This window comes from Salmo salar, chromosome 10 (assembly GCF_965601325.2).
Source record: "Salmo salar chromosome 10, fSalSal1, whole genome shotgun sequence".
Classification (NCBI taxonomy): Eukaryota; Metazoa; Chordata; class Actinopteri; order Salmoniformes; family Salmonidae; genus Salmo; species Salmo salar.
In genome coordinates, this window is record NC_138300.1 from 50,422,501 (window position 1) to 50,437,481 (window position 14,981).

The 14,981-nt window shown below is 45.4% G+C and overlaps 1 protein-coding gene across 2 annotated transcripts in view; it reads left to right on the forward strand.

Moving 5' to 3' along the window:
* hmcn1 (hemicentin 1) overlaps positions 1-14,981 on the forward strand; it is a 236,670-nt gene that overhangs the window by 178,275 nt on the left and 43,414 nt on the right. For both annotated transcript variants that reach the window (XM_045687880.2, XM_045687881.2), the window contains exons 46-62: positions 2,157-2,324; positions 4,107-4,220; positions 4,492-4,578; positions 4,735-4,926; positions 5,286-5,573; positions 5,760-5,905; positions 6,258-6,408; positions 7,627-7,824; positions 8,664-8,777; positions 8,954-9,141; positions 9,369-9,465; positions 9,657-9,818; positions 11,915-12,028; positions 12,208-12,410; positions 12,668-12,749; positions 12,900-13,031; positions 13,146-13,295. In XM_045687880.2, the coding sequence (XP_045543836.2) occupies positions 2,157-2,324; positions 4,107-4,220; positions 4,492-4,578; positions 4,735-4,926; positions 5,286-5,573; positions 5,760-5,905; positions 6,258-6,408; positions 7,627-7,824; positions 8,664-8,777; positions 8,954-9,141; positions 9,369-9,465; positions 9,657-9,818; positions 11,915-12,028; positions 12,208-12,410; positions 12,668-12,749; positions 12,900-13,031; positions 13,146-13,295 (2,586 nt within the window). The remainder of the gene's footprint in view (positions 1-2,156; positions 2,325-4,106; positions 4,221-4,491; positions 4,579-4,734; positions 4,927-5,285; positions 5,574-5,759; positions 5,906-6,257; positions 6,409-7,626; positions 7,825-8,663; positions 8,778-8,953; positions 9,142-9,368; positions 9,466-9,656; positions 9,819-11,914; positions 12,029-12,207; positions 12,411-12,667; positions 12,750-12,899; positions 13,032-13,145; positions 13,296-14,981) is intronic.

Consider the following 14,981-nt stretch of genomic DNA (forward strand, 5'->3'; position numbering starts at 1 on the left):
GTGGGGACATTTGGACTAGAGGTCGACCAATTAATCGGAATGGCCGATTAATTAGGGCCAATTTCAAGTTTTCATAACAATCGGTAATTGGCATTTTTGGACACCGATCATGGCCAATTACATTGCACTCCACGAGGAGACTGCGTGTCAGGCTGACTACCTGTTATGCGAGTGCAGCAAGGAGCCAAGGTAAGGTGCTAGCTAGCATTAAACGTATCTTATAAAAAACAATCAATCTTAACATAATCACTAGTTAACTACACATGGTTGATGATATTACTAGTTTATCTAGCTTGTCCTGCGTTGCATATAATCGATGCGGTGCCTGTTAATTTCTCATTGAATCACAGCCTAATTCGCCAAACAGGTGATTTAACAAGCGCATTCGAGAAAAAAGCACTGTCGTTGCACCAATGTGTACCTAACTATAAACATCAACGCCTTTCTTAAAATCAATACACAAGTATATATTTTTAAACCTGCATATTTAGTTAATATTGCCTGCTAACATAAATTTATTTTAACTAGGGAAATTGTGTCACTTATCTTGCGTTCTGTGCAACAGAGTCAGGGTATATGCAGCAGTTTGGGCCGCCTGGCTCATTGCGAACTGTGAAGACTATTTCTTCCTAACAAAGACAGCCAACTTCGCCAAACGGGGGATGATTTAACAAAAGCGCATTTGCGAAAAAAAGCACAATCATTGCACGAATGTACCTAACCATAAACATCAATGCCTTTCTTAAAATCAGTACACAGAAGTATATATTTTTAAACCTGCATATTTAGTTAAAAGAAATTCATGTTAGCAGGCAATATTAAACGAAGAAATTTTTTTCACTTCTCTTGCGTTCATTGCATGCAGAGTCAGGGTATATGCAATGTAACAGGAATATTTAGACTTATGGATGCCACCCGTTAGATAAAATATGGAATGGTTCCGTATTTCACTGAAAGAATAAACGTTTTATTTTCGAAATTATAGTTTCCAGATTTCACCATATTAATGACCTAAGGCTCGTATTTCTTTGTGTTATTATGTTATAATTGAGTCTATGCTTTGATATTTGATAGAGCAGTCTGATTGAGCGGTGGTAGGCAGCAGCAGGCTCGTAAGCATTCATTCAAACAACACTTTCGTGCGTTTGCCAGCAGCTCTTCGCTGTGCTTCAAGCATTGAGCAGTTTATGACTTCAAACCTATCAACTCCCGAGATTAGGCTGGTGTAACCGATGTGAAATGGCTAGCTAGTTAGCGGGGTGCGCGCTAATAGCGTTTCAAACGTCACTCGCTCTGAGACTTGTAGTTGTTCCCCTTGCTCTGCAAGGGCCGCGGCTTTTGTGGAGCGATGGGTAACGATGCTTCGAGGGTGGCTGTTGTCGATGTGTTCCTGGTTCGAGCCCAGGTAGGGGCGAGGAGAGGGACGGAAGCTATACTGTTACACTGGCAATACTAAAGTGCCTATAAGAACATCCAATAGTCAAAGGTATATGAAATACAAATGGTATAGAGAGAAATAGTCCTATAATTCCTATAATAACTACAACCTAAAACTTCTTACCTGGGAATATTGAAGACTCATGTTAAAAGGAACCACCAGCTTTCATATGTTCTCATGTTCTGAGCAAGGAACTTAAACGTTAGCTTTTTTACATGGCACATATTGCACTTTTACTTCCTTCTCCAACACTTTGGTTTTGCATTATTTAAACCAAATTGAACATGTTTCATTATTTATTTGAGGCTAAATTGATTTGATTGATGTATTATATTAAGTTAAAATAAAAGTGTTCATTCAGAATTGTTGTAATTGTCATTATTACAAATAAATAAATAAATAAAATAAAAAAAATCTGCCAATTAATCGGTACCGACATTTTTTTGGTCCTCCAATAATCGGTATCGGTATCGGCGTTGAAAAATCATAATCGGCCGACCTCTAATTTGGACATTTGGTCCCCACAAGAAAAATTGCTATTTTAGGCTTAGGGGTTAGGTTTAGGGTTACAGTTAGGGTTAGGTTGAGATTTAGGGTTAGGGGTTAGGGAAAATAGGATTTTGAATGGAATCAATTGTTTGGTCTCCACAAGGATAGTAAAATAAATGTGTGTGTTAATGTGTGTCTTAATATACATGTATGTACATCCTTTCTCCAGTCCCCCCCAGTATCAGTGGTCAGACCCAGGTCCCAGAGAATGTGAGTGTGGTGGTGAACAACCCTGTGGCTCTGACCTGTGAGGCCTCCGGCATCCCTCTTCCTGCTATCACCTGGCTGAAGGACGGACGGCCAATCAGAGCCTCCAGCTCTGTCCGCGTCCTCTCAGGTTAGCTCCCCATTCGGTCTGGCTTGTGTGACATCAAATTGGTGAAGATGGCTAAGATGGCTGTCGTTGACGTGTATCCTTACAACCGTCTGTTGCTATGACAACGCTTTGTATCCTTATCCCCCTCATTTCCTTTGTGCTTAATGTCAGGTCACATGGTCAGGAATAAAGGTCCTTCTAGTTAAGTGGGCAAGGGAAGTAGACGAGGAAAGGAACCCATGATTGAGAAGTACAGGAATAATCAGGGCCTACTAATACAACAATAGTCTCTGGTACTATCTAGCCACATAGTCTGACTCTCTGTGGAGTCACGTTGATCAATCTGTCTCCCAGCTGCAGTTGAAAGGCCAAACAGTTGCACTACATCAACTGTAATAAGCAGTAATGTGATCAGTAGGATGAAGGCCAACCCCAACAGAGCTGCAGACGAGGCGGTGTGTAGAAAGACAAACCTCTGGGAGAGGCAGGAGTTTTTGTTGTTGAACGCTTTAACAAGCTGCTCTCTTTGTGCTTCCAAAGACAACAGTCAGCGGTCCTGACTGCAGCTAGACTCAGGCCACGTCCCAACTGGCACCCTGTTCCCTAGATAGTTTACTACTTTTGACCAGGGCTCTTGTTAAAAATAGTGCACTCGATCGGGAACAGGGTTGCAGTTGGGACGAACCCCCGACCTCCTGAAGTTATGGTAGTCACTTTACCTCAGTCACTTCCTTTACCGTCCTAACTCACTCTAATACAAACACAGCCTAGCCTCAAACATGGACCCGCGGTCTGACCAGCGGTCACACACATCAACCGCAGCCTGACCACCTTTTCAGTCTAGAGGATGTGAGGAAAGGGGATATGGCGGTTGTGATTGTGGTCAGCCAGGGAAATGGATTTGTGTAGAGGTGATTACTGGTTCAAACTCTGTGGGGTGTGGTCAGTAATTCTCCACTGAAGCAGGCAAACCAGTTAACATGATATTCATTAATTGCACGTTCAGCTGTAAATTTAAGAAAAACGATCTAAAAAAAAAAGGCACATATTTGAAAAAAAAGACAGCTATAAAAATAATGATTTAATCCTAGCATAAAAATTAGGATTTAATCATACCATAAAAATTATGATTTAATCTTACCATAAAAATTAATAATCTCAGTCCTCTTCTAAGAGCCACATCCGTCTGGGACAATTGTCTACTTGAAATCAGAGAACATTGTGCTACTTGTCCTCTGGGATGGATCTGATGTGCTCCTTGAAGTTGGTGTGTGTGTGTGTGTGTGTGTGTGTGTGTGTGTGTGTGTGTGTGTGTGTGTGTGTGTGTGTGTGTGTGTGTGTGTGTGTGTGTGTGTGTGTGTGTGTGTGTGTGTGTGTGTGTGTGTGTGGAACTGTTTTCTGTGTCCAGATAATAAGTGTTGTTTTTGAAGTAAAAAAAGAGAGAAAATAGGAACTGATCTGAGTTCATCTGTTTGAGTGGGTGTGTTTGAACAGCTGTGGCTTGGTCAGTGTATCCTGTTTCACACAGCTAAATTGATTTTTAGTGCCCCAGAAAGCAGACTGCATGGAAGCCACAATTGTGATGTTGTGAGAGGGAGCATTTTGTCTGTTTGCACCTCTTTAGGCTCCAAGCTGTCCCAAATTGCACCATATTCCCTATGTAAAGTAGTGCATTATGTAGGGAATATTTTACCATTTGGGACGTAGAATAAATATTGACTTTAGATTAAGTTTTGAAAAGGACCAATCAAAGACACAGTGATTATTTAGAGACTTGAGCTCAAGTATTGACATGTTTGTCAGGAGGGCGGAGCCTTCGTCTGATGCACGCAGCAGTGGAGGATGCTGGGAGATACAGCTGCATTGTGTCCAACACGGCCGGAGAGGAGAGGAAGAACTTTGACCTGGACATCCTGGGTAATGACGTCAATGACCTTTATCCATTTGCCTTTGACCTGAGAGAGAAATATGTATTTCAGTATGTCACTGGTGGATTTTGTGATAGTGAGAATACCTGATAACCACTATTGGATGGACTTAACATGAACAACCAGTTTGAACGCAATGAAGCCTTCATTATCCCATTATATGGCCTACATAGATGGTTGAGGGCTGAGGGTTGGTACAGTAGTTGGTCTGTACAGTAGTTGTATTGCTCTTAACTCTTTCCATATATGTCCTCTTCCAGTCCCCCCTAGCATTGTGGATGAAGGCACGGTGCAGGATGCCAAGGTCAAGGAGAAACACAACGTGACACTGACCTGTGAGGTCGCAGGTCAGTGACATCATGGCAACACAACTCCACAATGACTAAAGTCTGAACATATCTCAATCCAAAATAGACTATTTTACAGTTCATACATACTGTAACAGGAAATGATTTCACCATCCCGACGGTCGCTAAGATAACCTATTATTAACCGTTAACTAGGTAACCCAGTGCCGGAGATCACCTGGCTGAAGGACGGACAGTCGTTAGGGACAGACAGACGTCACCAGGTGTTGTCTCACGGACGGTACCTCCAGATATCTGGTGCCCAGGTGGATGACACGGGCAGGTACAGCTGCCTGGCACACAACAGAGCAGGAGACCGCAGCAGACACTTCAACCTCAATGTACTGGGTAGGAGGACAACTACTCTCTCAGTATATTTTATTTACGTATGTATCCTTTATTTATACTGCTATAAAAAAATACCATTGAGATCACATTTTCAGAGGGTTTGTAGGAGGCTTCTCTCGCTAAGTCACCGAGCCTGTGAAATCTGTCATACTTTATTTCCATTTTGAAACCATTGCGTGACATGCTAAAGCTTCACAAGATGTTATCACTTTGTCATTGCTGTGTTTAAGATAAGAGGTGCTGTAGTATATAAGGTTTACCCCGGTGATTTATCCTATGCATCCACCATCACCTTATCAAAAAAGCCCCACTAGCTTCACTGACCAAGAGTCTGAATCCCCTCTCCTCTCACCCCCCAGTATCTCCCACCATCGTGGGCTCGGGTCCCGAGGGTTCGGCTGAAGAGCTGACGGTCACCCTGAGCAGCCCCACGTCTCTGGTGTGTGAGGTGCAGTCCTACCCCCCTGCCATCATCACATGGCTCAAGGAAGGGACGCCGTTCGAGTCCAGCCACAACGTCCGAGTGCTGCCAGGTGGGCGGACCCTGCAGATCCTGAACGCCAAGGAGGAGGATGCTGGGAGGTACACCTGTGTGGCCACTAATGAGGCTGGAGACAGCCTGAAGAACTACGAGGTCAAAGTTTACAGTGAGTGACGAAAACGTTTTGAAAGATGGGAGTGAGATAGGGAGGTACTACCTTAACTTGTCCAATAAGGACACATCATTTTTTTGCCATGATCTGTAACTATCTGTGTGGCTGTGATATCTGTGACTGTATAATGTATGTAACTGTAACTCTCCTTTCTTCCTCTCCTCCTGTCCTCTCCTGCAGTTCCTCCCCAAATCAATAAGAATGATGTCCCAGGTGAGGGGCTGGCCCCCAAGGAGATCAAGATAAAGGTCAACAACACTCTGACCCTGGAGTGTGAGGCTCAGGCCATCCCTACACCCTCACTGCAATGGTACAAAGACGGACAGGTCAGCACTTTACCTGTACACACACTCTACACTCTCTCGCGCTCTCTCTCTCTCACTCTTTTTTCTCCTCTCTCTCTCCTCTCTTTCCTCTCTCTCTCCTCTCTCACTCCTTCTCTCTTTCTCTCTCTCTCTCCTCTCTCTTTCTCTCTCTGTCTCTCTCCTCTCCCCTCTCTCCTCTCTCTTTCTCTCTCCTCTCTCTTCTGTCCTCTCTCCTCCCTCTTTTTCTCTCTCCTCTCTCTCTTCTCTCCTCTCTCTTTCTCTCTCTTTCTCTCTCCTCTCTCTATCTCTTTCACACACACACACTGACCACGCATCCTTCTACAACCAACCCTGATATTCCTCTGTTCCCCAGGTGCTGAGGGCAGATGACCATGTGACAATTAATGCCAACGGTCGTATTGTCAGGATCAAACATGCTCAGGTGTCCGACACTGGACGCTACACCTGCGTAGCAACCAACATCGCCGGGGAGGACGAGAAGGACTTTGATATAAATATACAAGGTGAACTGCGTTCCCATTACTTGTGCTGTCGGACTCTACTATGAAGTCTTAGCAGAGGCTGCCATCTAGTGGTAGCAGATAGTATGTTGGCTCATAAACTTGAGGAGAGTTGTAGCTAGTACAGTCTAGCAGGTTATAAAGAATTTGGCTTATCTCATTCTTGCTTCATAACAGTATTCTGTCTTAAAATCGGGAATTCCTGGAGTTTCCCAGGTGTAGCCTGTCTAGGCTATATGCCTGTCTAGGCTATGTATTATTGGAACTGGCGGATAAACTTAACACTAAATAGACACTTTTTAACTATACATGTCACAATTTCAGACGTAACAATGCACAAACAGTCTATTTTCTGGCAATTTATCCTCTCAATTTATTAGCATTGCTTCGCGCAGACCAAAAAATAGACTTGCTTTCTAATTTGAAGTGCATGACGCAGTTGACGGCATTGACACTCGCAGCCCGCCTGTTTTCTCTCATTCACTACCATACATTCTAATTCCAGCGTGTACACGCTCGTTCACGCGTAAACAAAAACACTTTTCGATTTGATTTGGGCTTTAGTCTTAGCAGAGGCTGTCCTCTAGTGGTAGGTGACAGTATTTAATCAGAAGCTGTAAATCTTAGCAGAGGCTGTCCTCTAGTGGTAGGTGACAGTATTTAATCAGAAGCTGTAAATCTTAGCAGAGGCTGTCCTCTAGTGGTAGGTGACAGTATTTAATCAGAAGCTGTAAATCTTAGCAGAGGCTGTCCTCTAGTGGTAGGTGACAGTATTTAATCAGAAGCTGTAAATCTTAACAGAGGCTGCCCTCTAGTGGTAGGTGACAGTATTTAATCAGAAGCTGTAAATCTTAGCAGAGGCTGTCCTCTAGTGGTAGGTGACAGTATTTAATCAGAAGCTGTAAATCTTAACAGAGGCTGCCCTCTAGTGGTAGGTGACAGTATTTAATCAGAAGCTGTAAATCTTAGCAGAGGCTGCCCTCTAGTGGTAGGTGACAGTATTTAATCAGAAGCTGTAAATCTTAACAGAGGCTGCCCTCTAGTGGTAGGTGACAGTATTTAATCAGAAGCTGTAAATCTTAGCAGAGGCTGCCCTCTAGTGGTAGCTGACAGTATTTAATTACATCCTGAACATTGACTGTCGTAGCTGTCATCAAAATAACCCTAACTCTCTTTTTCTCTCTCCGTCTCTCTCTCTCTGTCTCTCTCTCTCCTCTTCAGTCCCTCCTAGTTTCCAGCGTCCCGGGGGGGTAGGAGATACCACCTCGACACCAGGCACTGGGGGAGATGTTAAGGATGTGGTACTAAACAACCCTATCTCTCTGTACTGTGAGACCAACGCTGTTCCCCCGCCCACACTCACCTGGTACAAAGATGGACGCACAATGGCCTCCAACGAAAACGTGCTCATCATGCCTGGTGAGGAGAGGACCTACAGTGCTGTGAAAAAGTATTCTTAATTTTCTTTACTTTTACATATTTTTTATACTGAATCAGGTCTTGAACCAAAATCTAATATTTGATGAAGGGAACCTGAGTGAACAAATAACACAGCAGTTGCATACTTATTTAATTTATTTCATAAACAAGGTTATGCAACACCTCATGCACCTGTGTGAAAAAGTAATTGCCACCTTGCACTCAATAACTGGTTGTGCCACCTTTAGCTGCAATGACTCCAACCAAACACTTCCTGTAGTTGTTGATTTGTCTCTCACATCGCTGTGGAGAAATGTTTGTCCACTCTTTCAAGCATAAACTGCCCGTTTCATGTCCTGCCACAACATCTCAATTGCTATGATGTCTGGACTTTGACTAGGCCATTCCAAAACTTCACATTTTTTGCTTTTTAGTCATTTTCATGTAGACTTGATTGTGTGTTTTGGAGGCAAAATTCCTCCACAGCAACGTCAGAGACAGATCAACAACTACAGGAAGTGTTTGGTTGGAGTCATTGCAGCTAAAGGTGGCACAACCAGTTATTGAGTGTAAGGGGGCAATTACTTTCTCATGCAAGGGCATTGAGTGTTGCATAACTTTGTTAATTATTAAATAAAAGTATATATTTTTTTGTAATTTGTAAACTCAGGTTCACTTCATCTAATATTAGGTTCTGATAACATTCAGTATCAAAAATATGCAAAAATAGAGAAAATCAGAAAGGGGGCAAACACTTTTTCATGGCACTGTATGTGTGTGTGTGCTTGCATGCACGGATGTGTGTGTGTGTGTGACTCTGACTGTGACTACCTCTGCAGGTGGGCGAGTGCTGCAGATCCCCAGGGCTCAGGCTGAGGATTCTGGGAGGTATACATGCTTGGCGGTGAACGAGGCGGGAGAGGACTCCATCCAGTATGACGTCAGAGTGCTGGGTGAGTAGAAGGGGAAAACACCACATATCTAAACTGAGCTGGCCTGGGTCGTGAGTAGAGGGGAAAACACCACATATCTAAACTGAGCTGACCTGGGTCAAAAGTATATGTCAAATCATTTCAAATACTATTTGGAATCCCAGGTACAAACTGACTGTGTGTGTGTTGAACCCCAGTACCCCCCTCAATCCGCGGGGCGGACCGTGACCTACCTGAGGAGGTGGTGATCCAGGTCAATAAGACCACAGTGTTGGAGTGTCAAGTGGACGGAAGTCCCACCCCTAAAATCACCTGGCTGAAGGACAGTCAGCCAATAAACCCTAAAGGACCCCACAGACTGCTGTCCAATGGACGCTCCCTGCAGGTGACTGGACTATGCTGTAAAAAGGGCTTAATAAAATGTATTTGATTGATTGATTGATTAACGGATTGATTGATGATTGATGGATTGATTTATTGATTGAAAAGAGAAAGAGGTGCTATAGGGTTGGGAAAGGCTGGGGATTATATGAGGGGAGGAAGCTCAGTGAGAGACTGAAGGCTCAGGCCTTATGTACAGTAACGTCAGCCAGCTGTCTGTCTCTTCTTCAGGTGGTGAATGCCCAGGTGACAGACACGGGCCACTATGTGTGTGTGGCTGATAACCTGGCGGGAAGCGCAGAGAAATCCTTCAATCTCAACGTCCATGGTGAGTCAGAACAGAGTTTTTATTGTGTTTTAATCTATGTTTACCAGCCTCATCTCTCTGGTATCTTCATTAATATGGATGGGTGGGGGGGTTGATGGATGGAGGGATGGATAGGTGTGGGGATTGATAGATGGATGGATGGATTGACTGATATATTGATAGCCAGTTTGTCTGTTTTCTCTCTCCTCCAGTCCCCCCCACCATAGTGGGAGCTAGCCCAGAGAACGTGACGGTGGTGGTGAATAACTTTGTGTCTCTGACTTGTGAGGCTACCGGGTTCCCCCCTCCCTCTCTGAGCTGGGTCAAAGACAGGGGTCCTGTACAGGCCAACACCAACGCACTCATCATGCCAGGTAACAGATACACATTTTAAATACTTTATTTGATTCCACAAATCACATTACAAATCACATTGCTTTCGCAGCAGCTAATGGGGATCCTAATAAAATACCAAATCACAGTCGAGAAGGATTCAAACATTTCAAAAGACACGGATATCTGGACACTTTTGTAGAAAGCACCTTCTTCTCCAGACAGCTAGGCTGCCCACAGCAGCTGACACACAGCAGTACCTTGCTAGCTGCTTTGCCTTCGTCTGAAGGCCTGCGTACTGTCAGCCTACGTTCATGGCTGAGACTTCCAAATATCAGCACTACAAATTTGCTCTGATAACCAAGGCTGTTCAGGAGTGATACGGGCTGGTATTTCAATAACTTGGCAGCAACAAAAAGTCAAAAGAGTAGCCCACCTCCTAAATAAGCCCTTCCCTCTGACCTCCCCCCACCTCCTAAATAAGCCCCTCCCCTGGCCTCCTTCCACCTCCTAAATAAGCCCCTCCCCCCGGCCTCCTTCCACCTCCTAAATAAGCCCCACCTCCTAAATAAGCCCCTCCCTCCAGCCTCCCCCCACTTCCTAATTAAGCCCCTCCCTCTGGCCTTCCCCCACCTCCTAAATAAACCCCTCACCCTGGCCTCCCCCCACCTCCTAAATAAACCCCTCACCCTGGCCTCCCCCCACCTCCTAAATAAACCCCTCACCCTGGCCTCCCCCCACTTCCTAATTAAGCCCCTCCCTCTGGCCTTCCCCCACCTCCTAAATAAACCCCTCCCCCTGGCATACCCCACCTCCTAAATAAGCCCCTCCCTCTGGCCTCCCTGCACCTCCTAAATAAACCCCTCCCTCTGGCCTCCCTGCACCTCCTAAATAAACCCCTCCCTCTGGCCTCCCCCCACCTCCTAAATAAGCCCCTCCCTCTGGCGTCCCCCCACCTCCTAAATAAGCCAAAAGTCAGTTTGTTGGCAACACTGGAGGGAAAATGCACATTTAGTTTTTTGCAGATTTTTGAATATTCACATGAAAATCTGTCGCAAATTGGATGGAAACCTAGCTAATAATAACAATAAAAATAATCAAGTCAAAAATAACAAGTAATAGAAGATAAATAAGAGGTAGTATGCATTGTAATAATGGACTGGATATGCAAATATAAAGCTGGTAGTGGATTGGGCACACGTTGTATCCTAATCTCTATTTATCTCTCTCTTTTCTGTTTTCTCTCTCTCTCCCTCCCCAATCCCTTCCCCCCTCTCTCTCTCCCTCCCAATCCCTTCCTTTCTCTCTCTCCCTCCCCAATCCCTTCCCCTCTCTCTCTCTCCCTCCCAATCCCTTCCTCTCTCTCTCTCCCTCCCCAATCCCTTCCCCTCTCTCTCTCCCTCCCAATCCCTTCCCCTCTCTCTCTCCCTCCCAATCCCTTCCCCTCTCTCTCTGCCTCCCCAATCCCTTCCCCTCTCTCTCTCTCTGCCTCCCCAATCCCTTCCCCTCTCTCTCTCTCTCCCTCCCCAATCCCTTCCCCTCTTTCGCTCTCCCTCCCCAATCCCTTCCCCTCTCTCTCTCTCCCTCCCCAATCCCTTCCTCTCTCTCCCTCCCCAATCCCTTCCCCTCTCTCTCCCTCCCCAATCCCTTTCTCTCTCTCTCTCTCTCTCTCTCCCCCCGAATCCCTTCCTCTCTCTCTCTCTCCCTCCCCAATCCCTTCCCCTCTCTTTCCCTCCCCAATCTCTTCCTCTCTCTCTCTCCCTCCCCAATCCCTTCCTCTCTCTCTCTCTCTCCCTCCCCAATCCCTTCCTCTCTCTCTCTCTCCCTCCCCAATCCCTTCCTCTCTCTCCCTCCCCAAACCCTCTCTCTCTCTCTCCCCCGAATCCCTTCCTCTCTCTCTCTCTCTCTCCCTTCCCAATCCCGTCCTCTCTCTCTCCCTCCCCAATCCATTTCTCTCTCTCTCTCCCCCGAATCCCTTCCTCTCTCTCTCTCCCTCCCTCCCTCCCAATCCCTTCCTCTCTCGCCCTCCCCAATTCCTTCCTTCCTTTCTCTCTGTCTCTCTCTCTATTCCCAATCCCTTCCTCTCTCTCCCCAATCCCTTCCTCTCTCTCCCCAATCCCTTCCTCTCTCTCTCCAGGTGGACGCACCCTGCAGATTCTGAGGGCTAAGATGTCTGACGGGGGGAAGTACAGCTGTGTAGCCATGAACCCCGCTGGAGAGGCCAGGAAACTCCTCCACCTCACTGTGTTTGGTCAGTACCTGCAGCAGGACAGAACAGACATCACTACATACACTACTGGACTGCTCTTTGACCCCTTGTGTCTCCTTCTCATATCCTTCTTCCTTCCCCTGTCTTCCATATACGGCTTCTGTCCACTCTATTACAAAAATATTGCTCTCACCCCTGCCTCTCCCCTGGCCCTCCCCCAGTCCCTCCCAGTATCAGAGACAGCAGTGGGGACTCTCCTGTGGTGGTGAGTGTGCGTGTGGGCAACTCAGTGACTCTGGAGTGTGAGTCCAACGCTGTGCCCCCTCCCACCATCACCTGGTACAAGAACGGTCGGATGGTGACAGAGTCTGCCAACCTCCGCATCCTGGCACAGGGACAGATGCTGGAGCTGAAAGGGGCAGAGGTGAGAGACACAGAGGGGGAGTTCTGAACCTAGCGATAGGGGTGGGGTTAGGGGAAGGGAAGCGATGCGATGCGATGCGATGCGATTGGATGGGGTTAGTCCTCTTTGTGAACTCATCTCTATTTTGTGACCTCATTTCTATTTTGCCAAGTAAAGTTAAACAGCACTAGTTAACACTACAGTAGTTGAATATATTATAGAGTTCTATTGAAAGTTGTTATACTGATCCATCCCCTGTCCGTCCTCTGTGTTCCTAGGTGTCTGACACTGGCCAGTACGTCTGCAAGGCCACCAACGTTGCCGGACAGGTGGACAAGAACTTCCACCTCAACATCTACGGTAAGATCATATTCTAGAAACTCAGACTTGAGACACTCAAAAAATCTCATTCTGATCACTGAGGATAAAAACGAGGAGATGGAGAAGAGAGACATATCTGAGTCTTAGTCAAACTGACCTGACTGTAAATCTCTGTCCCTCCATGCCCAGTGCCCCCCAGTATAGACGGTCCAGTGGAGGAGAAGATAGTGGAGACCATCAGCAACCCTGTCACCTTTGCCTGTGACGCCACGGGCATCCCCCCTCCCAGTCTCATCTGGCTCAAGAACGGTCGGACCATAGGTAAGCAGCACCCACAGTCATATCACTTATTATTGTCTTATTTACTATCTCAAACTTCCATTGTCCTCCCAAGATTGACTGGAAAGTAGTAAAGTGACAGTATTCTTTTCTCAGAGAACTCAGAGTCTCTGGAGCTGCACATCCTGTCTGGAGGCAGTAAGCTGCAGATCGCCCGCTCCCAGCTCTCAGACTCTGGCACCTACACCTGTATGGCTTCCAACGTGGAGGGCAAGGCTCGAAAGAGTTACCACCTCACCATACAAGGTAAATGTACATTATCATTGAGGTTACCCTTCAAGTTACTCTGATATCCTCTCTGGGCTAGGTGGGACGTTTGCGTCCCACCCTAGTCAACAGCCAGTGGAATCCCGTGGCGCGATATTCAAATACCTTAGAAATGCTATTACTTCAATTTCTCAAACATATGACTATTTTACACCATTTTAAAGACAAGACTCTCGTTAATCTAACCACACTGTCCGATTTCAAAAAGGCTTTACAACGAAAGCAAAACATTAGATTATGTCAGCAGAGTACCCAGCCAGAAATAATCAGACACCCATTTTTCAAGCTAGCATATAATGTCACAAAAACCAAAACCACAGCTAAATGCAGCACTAACCTTTGATGATCTTCATCAGATGACACTCCTAGGACATTATGTTATACAATACATGCATGTTTTGTTCAATCAAGTTCATATTTATATCAAAAACCAGCTTTTTACATTAGCATGTGACTAGCATGTGACTAGCATTCCCACCGAACACTTCCGGTGAATTTACTAAATTACTCACGATAAACGTTCACAAAAAACATAACAATTATTTTAAGAATTATAGATACAGAACTCCTTTATGCAATCGCTATGTCCGATTTTAAAATAGCTTTTCGGTGAAAGCACATTTTGCAATATTCTGAGTAGATAGCCCGGCCATCACAGGCTAGCTATTTTGACACCCACCAAGTTTGGTACTCACCAAACTCAGATTTACTATAAGAAAAATTGGATTACCTTTGCTGTTCTTCGTCAGAATGCACTTTCAGGACTTCTACTTCAATAACACATATTGGTTTGGTTCCAAATAATCCATAGTTATATTCAAATAGCGGCGTTTTGTTCGTGCGTTCAAGACACTATCCGAAGGGTAAAGAAGGGTGACGCGCCTGGCGCGTTTCGTGACAAAAAAATTCAAAATATTCCATTACCGTACTTCGAAGCATGTCAAACGCTGTTTAAAATCCATTTTTATGGGATTTTTCTCGTAAAAAAGCGATAATATTCCGACCGGGAGTCGTTGTTTTCGTTCAAAGACTGAAAATGTAAACATGGAGTCGTCTCGTGGACGCGCACGCCAGTCTCATTGTTCTCAGATCGACCACTTACCAAATGCGCTACTGTTTTTCAGCCATGGGCTGCAAAGTCATCATTCAACGTTCTGGCGCCTTCTGAGAGCCTATGGGAGCGTTAGAAAATGTCACGTTACAGCAGAGATCCCCTGTTTTGGATAGAGATGATCAAGAAGGCCAAGAAATGGTCAGAGAGGGCGCTTCCTGTTTGGAATCTTCTCAGGTTTTGGCCTGCCAAATGAGTTCTGTTATACTCACAGACACCATTCAAACAGTTTTAGAAACTTTAGGGTGTTTTCTATCCAAATCAAACAATTATATGCATATTCTAGTTACTGGGCAGGAGCAGTAACCAGATTAAATCGGGTACGTTTTTTATCCGGCCGTGCAAATACTGCCCCCTATCCCCAACAGGTTAACTCCATAAAAATATACAGTACAATGTTCAGTAAAGTGAATTTAACCTGGACAGAATATATATACCAGTGGAGGCTGCTGAGAGGAGGACGGCTCATAATAATGGCTGGAACGGAGCGAATGGTACCATTTGATACCATTCCTCTGATTTCGCTCCAGCCATTACCACGTGCCTGTCCTCCC